We start from the raw sequence: 8,927 nt of genomic DNA, 5'->3' as shown, positions 1-8,927 counted from the left end.
CAATTAAGAGTTTTCCTATTTTAGACATAGCCAATGATGAATTGTACCAAAGTTTTAGAGCCAAACTTAGTGCAAAGAATGGTTGGTGTAAACACATATGACATAAGAGGACTTAAGAGGAGGTTATGACTTGTTTGGTTCAAGCTCAAATATATTGTGTTCTGATGCAAAACTATTAGGGACTTTAGTGCATACATTCTGCATCGATCTCGTGGTTCCATCTGATGTCACATATTGGTGTCTTGCTTTGCATGATTGTGTTTACTTCAATTATTAGAATTAAGCCTTATGATGTGGGAAATGGGTGTCTAGTGGTTGTCTAGGGGATATATATCAATCAAATCCCTCAAAATTAAGAATAAATGTTAGTCATATTTAAATGTGTGTGAACTTATATACTTGAAAAGATATATGTATTTATAACAATAAAGATGAGATAATATAAGTTTGACAACTCATAAATATTCTTAATAATAATTGTCAAAAGACACTTGATTTAATGACAATGTCCACGTTGTAGACAACTAAATGATGATGAAATCAAATCTTCTACAATAAAATAAATAAATTCATAATCCCTAATTGATGTGTATTGCTTCTAGACCTTAAATTGTATGAGTATATCTAAATTACCCAAAGATATTCATTACCTTTAAATTCAACTTTAATAAATACTTTTTTGCTTGTTTCTAATTATTAGCGTGAGGGAAAGAAATGACAAACATTTGAATAGGAAAAAGATATTTAGATAGTCTTTATTAAGGGGTACGAAAGTGATAGACAAATGGTCAAGAATGGCTAGGAAAAAAGTATTAAAAATTGACGTGAGCTTGGCTTTAGATATGGGTGATAAATTCCCGAACACAATCATTCATTCTATTCTAAATGATTGAAAATGATTCTGTATTTATTTATAAACACAAATTTGTAAACTAATGTAAAACAAAGAAAGTTCAGTTTTCGTCTCTACATTGCCCAAATTTGTAAACTAATGTAAAACAAAGAAAGTTCAGTTTTCGTCTCTACGTTGCCCAATCAACAATACCTAGAGTGCTGAGAATATCAAATGATGTAAGATTTATATGCCACATGTTATATTTAGTTTTATGGCTTTCTTATAATACGTGGAGCATAGTCAGCAAAGCTTCCTTCTCCCTTCCATAGGAGAGAGGATTAATTTATATAAAATGAGGTAAAAGAGTCCAATTTTACTCTCTTTAGCACACTACAAATGGAACATTAGTCAAGTGGATCAAAGTTTTGTTGAGTGTAAAATCTTGTTATCTTAAGGAATGATGTTTGAATCATATTATGGACAATTTTGACGGAATAGTAATCTTTTAGTCTTTGGTTTTCACTTGAAGAGGTTTTAGCCTAAGACTTATGCTTCCATACGAAATAAACGATCATAATATATCATGATGAAGATGAAGCAACTAAGAAAATTGTCAAATTTAAATATGAACTAAGCTCTAGAATTTCCTTGAAAAGGTTTCAATCTAAGATTTTTGCTCCCACACCAAATTGCGAAATGAACATAATATTAAATGTTGAAAAAACGAAACAACTAAAATATTGTATCCTCGATCTTTGTTAACATTTATGTTGAATATATAAGGTGAACCTTAGACTCTCATTGAAATGATTTCAGCCTAAAACTTTTGTTCACATATCTAATAACAAAACAATCAATCATAAATATATAATGTTGAAAATGACAAAGCAACTATGAATTCAAATTAAGCTTAATTTATAAGCTGGGCCCTAGAAGCTCTAAAACAAGGGGTTAAATTTTAAATTTTATTATAATGGGAAAAGATCGTAACTTAAAATTTCTGGAAGCATAATTGACACGAGGAATGCAGTATCAATTGCGGGAGTCGTTACGGAATTGTGGGCAAGATAATATAATGAGACAGGACATAAAGTCTGTTGAATTTGTCAACATAGTGAAATTAAAAAGAGGTTTTTAACTGAGGTCAGAGGCGGGACGCGTTTTACAGGTCGCAGTTAAATATAAAACGACAGTGAAAAAAAGTCTTGTTTGGAGTCTGGACTGGGTCAATGCCAATTTTCCTCGAAGATAAAGATGATACTGTTTGCAATTTGGTTAATTTGGTTCATATATTCAATAAATGTTCAGCTGATTTTATAGCCATTCCACGATATTGTACGTTTATAAGGCAGAGCAGAGGATAGCGTATTCATTGTTTGGATCTGATAACTGGTGGCGTTAACAGGTAACACCATCTGTTCTGTTTTGTATTTTAATACTGTTTCCTTTTCTTCTGTTTTTTTTTTTCCTTTCTTCTTTTAGCCTTAGCTTCACCCATTTTTAGATGGGGAATATTGAAGTCAACTTTGATTTTGGGCGGTTATTGTAATTTGAACCCTCCATTCTAAGATTTTGTTGGGATCATTTGGAGAATGTTTCTGCAATGCGTCTGTCAAGTTTTTCCTTCATCGGGTATTGAAATTGGGTTTTAGATTGTGTATTAATCTTGTCAATGTCGGGATTTTATACAGGCATTGAACGAAGAACAGAGAAAATTCCCTATCGACCTAGGTTTGCACTATTTTTGATGTGGGCATTCTGTAATTCTTGATTTGCATCCGCAACGCATTTCAGAAAACTCCAAAACCATTTGGGTTTTATTATCCTGGACGTGAAATGGATTGAATTCAACTTTGATTGTATCTCATCTGCCATTTATGACATATTATGAGATTAAGAGGGAAAATGTTTGAATTGTATTGAATTTTCACATTGGTTGTGGATGTTCACAGACGTTGGGAATACAGTTTGTAAGGATTATTCAAGGATTTGTGACTCCACAAAGGATTCAGGTTGGGGGCATATATATGTGCGTGTATCTGTAGGGGTGGAGGGGGATTGAGAGATGAAATTATATGTTTATGTGCAGGAAGCCAGGGGCTTGCCGGCGAAGGACTTGAATGGATTCAGTGATCCTTATGTTAGGATACAACTTGGGAAAAGTAAAGCTCGGACGAGAGTGATTAGGAAGACTCTTGATCCTTCCTGGAATGAAGAATTCACCTTTAAAGTTGAAGATCTTAGTGAGCAGTTGGTTATCTCTGTATGGGATGATGATAGGTTCTTTAATGATGATTTTCTGGGACAGATGAAGATGCCTGTTTCAAAGGTGTTCGATGCTGAGAAACAAACTATACCACTTACTTGGTTCCCTTTGAAAGCCCGAGCCAGCAAGACAAAGAGTAAAGTATTTGGTAAGCCCCTTCCCCTTTTACACTTTCTTATCTTAAATCTGAAGATCAAGATTGAACCTTTATTTTGAGATTAAAAGGATATTTACACCCTTACTTTCTTGTGTCATTTTTTGAGTCATTTGATTCATTTATTACTCGTTACATTGAGTTGTAAATTTTAATGATTGTGGCAAATAAACTAAGATGTTGTAATTCATACATGGATCACGCTTTGAATCTTTTTTAACCCAAACTTATCTGAATGCCGTTTTCTTTCTTGTGGTAATTAATTTGTGTTCTGAGGAAATAAAAGAAACGCCATTTCATTATATACCCTGACGATTGCAGGTGAGATTCTCCTGACCATTGCCCTTTATGGTAGAGAGAATTATAACAGGTTTCTTCATCAAGATGCTGGGTTGCACAGGAATTTAAATGGAGATAATTCAATCTTGAGGGAGTCACTAGAACTAACAGATTCTCCTGCCAGAAATTCAGATGTTTCAAGCTCTTCCTATGGATCCGGAATGTTAGAAGAAGGAGCACATGTAAAGGAAGACAAATCAAATATTCAGTCATTTGCAGGCAAAATTATTTCAATTTTCACAAACAAAATTGCAGACAATGTCCAAAAAAGTGCAGAAACTCCCAGCCAAGAAGACAATAATTCTGAAGAGTCAGATGTTTCAGAAAAATACTGTGACTGTGAGGACACTATAGAGGAGGAAGCATCAGATGAGTATTTTGAAGAAGGATTTGATAGCACAGAAGTGGGCAAACAAGAAATTCCTAGTCCATTGCCAGGGGGAATTCTGCTAGATCAGTCTTACAACACTAGTCCTAGAACTCTAAATTCTATTCTCTTTGGTCCTAAAAGCCAGTTCAAGCGTGATTTAACACAACTGGAGGGAACAACTAACTATGTTGAGGGACCCTGGAGAAAAGCACCAGGTGAACCTATGAAAAGAGTGGTAACATATATCAAAGCAGCAACAAAATTGGTGAAGGCTGTTAAAGCTACAGAAGAACATACTTATCTAAGGGCAGATGGCAAGGTATTTATTGTTTTAGAAAGTGTAAGCACACCAGATGTTCCTTACGGGAGTTCATTCAGAGTAGAATTGCTTTTCTGCATAACTCCAGGTCCTGAGTTACCTTCAGGAGAAGAGACTTCCCATCTTTCCATCTCGTGGAGAATTAATTTCCTTCAGAGTACAATAATGAGAGGTATGATTGAAAGTGGAGCGAGACAAGGACTGAAGGATAGCTTCCAGCAGTACGCCCAGTTGCTTTCCCAGAATGTTACTCCTCTGAATTCGGCATTGCTATCATCTGACAGTGATCTACCAAAACTAGATTTGCAGACAGATCCTCAGCCTGACTGGAAGCTTGTTGTTAGCTACATTGGGGTCTACACCTTAGCATCCACATTGCTTGCAGTTGTGTATGTCCTTTTGCATATCTTTTTTACCAGTCCGAGCACAATGCAGGGTCTTGAATTTGGTGGCCTAGACTTGCCAGATTCTTTTGGTGAAGTGCTGACATGTGGATTGATTGTTCTTCAAGTTGAACGTGTGCTGAAAATGATCTCACATTTTATGCATGCCAGGTTTCAAAAAGGTAAAGGCTGTGGTGTTCATTCGTTGATAACTAGTAGCAGGCATTGATTAAAAATATTTTGATTCTTCAAATTTATTCCTTTATTCTGTGCAGCTGGTGACCATGGAATCAAAGCACAAGGAGATGGGTGGCTACTAACTGTAGCTCTGGTTGAAGGAAAGAGTTTGGCTGCCGTGGATGCTACTGGTTATTCAGATCCATATGTGATATTTACCTGCAATGGGAAAACCAGAACAAGTTCAATCAAACTGCAGACATTGGATCCTCAGTGGCATGGTACAAAACTAGGAAGTGTGGAATTGGATTTATCTTATGAGCATGCTTTGATTCGTCATTGCTACTCTGATGTTTCTTTACAAAACATTTTGCAGAAATATTTGAGTATGATGCAACAGAAGAGCCTCCTTCTGTGATGGATGTGGAAGTCTTCGACTTTGAAGGGCCTTTTGCCGAGGCTACATCTCTAGGTTTTGCTGAGATCAATTTCCTGAAATTTACTCCACAGGAACTGGGTGATTTGTGGATTCCACTTCAAGGAAGACTGGCACAAGCTTGCCAATCAAAGCTGCACCTGAGGATATTTCTGACAAATACAAAGGGCCCTGATGTCATTACTCAGTACATAACAAAGATGGAAAAGGAAGTGGGAAAGAAGGTATTGAGCTTTCTATGTTATAATCTGAAACGGAGACTTATCTCTTTTTTCTAGTATACAGTATGCTGGATTGCCCTTATATTTGTCTGGACATCATCAAATTGAAACATGTGCAGATTGCTAGGCGCTCACCTCAGACAAACTCAACATTCCAGAAGCTCTTTGGACTTCCACCTGAGGAATTTCTAATTAACGATTTCTCTTGCTACTTGAAACGTAAAATGCCTCTTCAGGTGGGCATGCCTCAATTTCCCAAGATTTTCTGTATAGCAACAAACAAAAGAGTCCCAAGGGCGCTAGGTTTTGATGCAAGACTTTTTGAATTGTTTGCACTAACTGTTGCATAATAAAAGACAAAATGGTGACCTTAAATGGCTTTTGTGCCTTGTAGGGACGGTTATTCCTGTCTGCAAGGATGCTGGGTTTCTATGCAAACCTCTTTGGGCATAAAACAAAATTCTCCTTCCTGTGGGAAGATATAGAGGAGATAAAAGAGTTGGCTCCTTCCTTGGCATCAATGGGCAGTCCATCTTTGGTCATCTTCCTTCGCAAAGGCAGGGGCCTTGATGCTATTCATGGTGCGAAGAACATAGATGACAAAGGGAGGCACAAGTTTTATTTTCAGTCCTTTGTTTCATACAATAATGCCTGCAGGTGTGTATTCAGTCCTGGCTCAAGCATAATTTGCAATTTTCCATTGCCCTTGTAAAAACAGAATACTGTAGGATTGAGCAAGTTACAAAAGGGTTATATGTTCATATTATCAGAGAAGTAAATTTTGCTTGACTTTTTCCCACAAAGTAACAAATTCAAATATTAAGCAGGACAATTATGGCACTATGGAGGAATAGGGCCTTGAGTCTCGAGCAGAAGATGCAAATAGTAGATGACGAGGAACCAACAGACTCAGGAGACCGCCAAAATGATGATTCTGGATCCTTTTTGGGAGTGGAAGAGGCTAGCATGACTAAAGTTCATTCAGGAACATTGCCTGTTAGTGTGAGTATCTATATTCATGAGATGTTCCTCCATTCTAAATGTTTTCAACATATAGTGGTTTTTAGGCTGTTTATAGAAAACTGTTAAGTTATTATTTGACAATTTGTTTCTTAATAGCGTGCTGGTTTACTGATTTAATGGACCATGAAACTAGACACTTATATGTCTGTGGGAAGCAACCATTCTTTATCAAGTTAAAATTTCTTCTTAGATGCCTTATTCTTGTCTGATTTGACAGGTTGATTCATTCATGGAGTTGTCTGAGGGTGCTCTCTTAGACAAGAAGATAATGGAGAAATCTGGTTGCCTTAACTACAGAACGACACCTTGGGAAATTTCCAAGCCGAAAGTATTCCAGAGACAATGCTGGTACAAATTCAATAGACATGTTTCAGGGTTTGGTGTGGGGGTTACAAGTACTCAGCAAAAGTCAATGAATGATAATGGAAATGGATGGACTATTGAGGAAGTTCTAACCCTTCATGGTGTCCCATTTGGTGACCATTTCCAGGTGCTTCTTATAGATCTGGATCTCTTAAGTTCCAACTGCTAACCTTTTCCTTCACTTGGATACTAGTAGAGATCCTGTGGACTCTGGTTCATTTCCTTTATTTTGCATACCATACAAATTCTTTCTTATGAAATTTAAGATTGTTCCCCTGAGGTTGATACCTCTCAGCATTTAATAGATATATAATTAAGATATTCAGACTAGTTGTTTCATGTTATGGTATTTTAAAATTTTTGGTTTGAAAGAAATGTGAAATCCAAATTTTTTGCCTTTGCAGCTCCACGTAAGGAAAGAGTTTGAGGATGGGTTCTCTGCATCAGAAGAATGCAACTTCAGAGTGTATATGGGCATCTCATGGCTTAAGAGCACCACATTTCAGAAGAGGATTACACAGAACATATTTGAAAAGTTTACTGACCATTTGAAGGAAATAACGCATTTGGCAGAGAAGGAAATTCTTGCAATTAAGAACCAAAGTGCTGGCACCTAACGGACTGAAAGTAATATATGGGAAGTATCTGCTATGACTGCTGCTGCTGTCCAGGTTACAACAAAAGGCCAATGAAATGGGCTTGCACCATTGGTTTTTCTTGCCTTTCAATTTGAGGATTGGGTACAGTTCAAAGGTTGGTTGATAATATTTCTTGGAAATGGCAGATTCCTTATGTAGGAAGAACATATCTTTTCTGTGGTTAAAGGTGCCTATTGAGAACTTTTTATTTGATTTGTTCTTTCATTTGGTCCATTTATTAAACAGCCACAGATTCAATTACAATGAGAAACCAATCAGTGGCCATCCAGTACTTTGACCCAATTGGAACAATAACTTCATGTTTAGTGAGGTCATTTTTGGTTTTCTGGCAAAGATCAATAATAAGCTGACCAATTTGGTCCGTTTATTAAACAGCCACAGATTCAAATGCAATGAGAAATCATTCAGTGGCAATCCAGTACTTTGACCCAATTGGAACAGTACTTCATATTTAGTGAGGCCATTTTTGGTTTTCTGGCAAAGATCGATAACAAGCTGACCAAAGAGTTGCTGTTGTAAGCAAAGAATCAGTTTATGGCACCCTTTCCCTGTGGTGATAATCACCCAACCCAGAAACTGAAAACCTGAAAGATTAGCACAGCTGATATGCCAAAAGACAAGAACCTGCACAAGAACCTGCATATTTTGTAAGCTGTACATATAGGCTTGAAATTGTGAATGGAAATTTCTAAAATTCAAAGTGAGCCATTGAGTAATTTAAGATCAATTGGAAATTCTGCACAATATAGGTGAAGCACCAGAGGAGTTGAGCATCTACAATTGGGGTTTGGAACCTTAAGGTTAACAGGCCACTGTATTCCTATTTATTGCCTTCATTTGGTTGATCAGCTGTCATCAAAGAATCATATTCAACAGGCAAACTCAGGGAACAATAAAATATGCAAACGTTTTTTAGGATTATTAATTTATTTAAAGAATTGATGAGGGAACGCTGAGATTCTTACTATATTTCATTGTTTATGGATAAGATTATTTGAAAAAAAATCAGAAGCATTTGTACTTGTGACTTGTTGCATTTCTAGGACTCAAGTAGCTGTTGCCATATGTTAGTGCAATACATCGACTACGCCAAAAATGAGTGGTATTCAATTTCAAAGAGCAACACAAGCATGCAAATGTTCTGCATCCTCACTCAAATTTGATTTTGTACATACTACAGTTAAAATTTTTATTTGTAAATATTGAAGTGTTGGGAACATAATGTTTAATCTACATAGTCGCAAACAAAAATTAATTACTCAGATTGTATTATTCAAATTTGACAACCATCTAGATACTTGATTTGAACCCTGGCAAAATGTCACAAGAACCATTTTATTCACAACATAAAATAATTAGAAAATATGGGGGCTATGTATTAA

General features: G+C 36.2%; 1 protein-coding gene across 2 annotated transcripts; it reads left to right on the top strand.

Moving 5' to 3' along the window:
- Window positions 1–1,922: 1,922 nt before the first annotated feature.
- On the top strand, window positions 1,923–8,567 carry LOC131077783 (C2 and GRAM domain-containing protein At1g03370). Of its 2 annotated transcripts, none has more exons than XM_058015335.2 (10): window positions 1,923–2,240; window positions 2,527–3,249; window positions 3,577–4,848; window positions 4,942–5,124; window positions 5,220–5,503; window positions 5,620–5,736; window positions 5,895–6,157; window positions 6,328–6,502; window positions 6,741–7,013; window positions 7,291–8,567. In XM_058015335.2, exons 2-10 carry the CDS (start codon window positions 2,901–2,903, stop codon window positions 7,501–7,503), a joined length of 3,129 nt encoding a protein of 1,042 aa, XP_057871318.2. In that variant the 5' UTR covers window positions 1,923–2,240; window positions 2,527–2,900; the 3' UTR covers window positions 7,504–8,567. The 2 variants fall into 2 exon arrangements, with proteins under 2 accessions (XP_057871318.2, XP_057871325.2); XM_058015342.2 differs by having other exon boundaries at window positions 1,926–2,240; window positions 2,925–3,249.
- The last annotated feature ends 360 nt before the right edge of the window (window positions 8,568–8,927 follow it).

Source organism: Cryptomeria japonica, chromosome 6 (assembly GCF_030272615.1).
Source record: "Cryptomeria japonica chromosome 6, Sugi_1.0, whole genome shotgun sequence".
In the NCBI taxonomy this organism is placed as follows: Eukaryota; Viridiplantae; Streptophyta; class Pinopsida; order Cupressales; family Cupressaceae; genus Cryptomeria; species Cryptomeria japonica.
The sequence above is the reverse complement of the archived record's forward strand: the minus strand, read 5'-3'. Positions and strand labels throughout refer to the sequence as shown.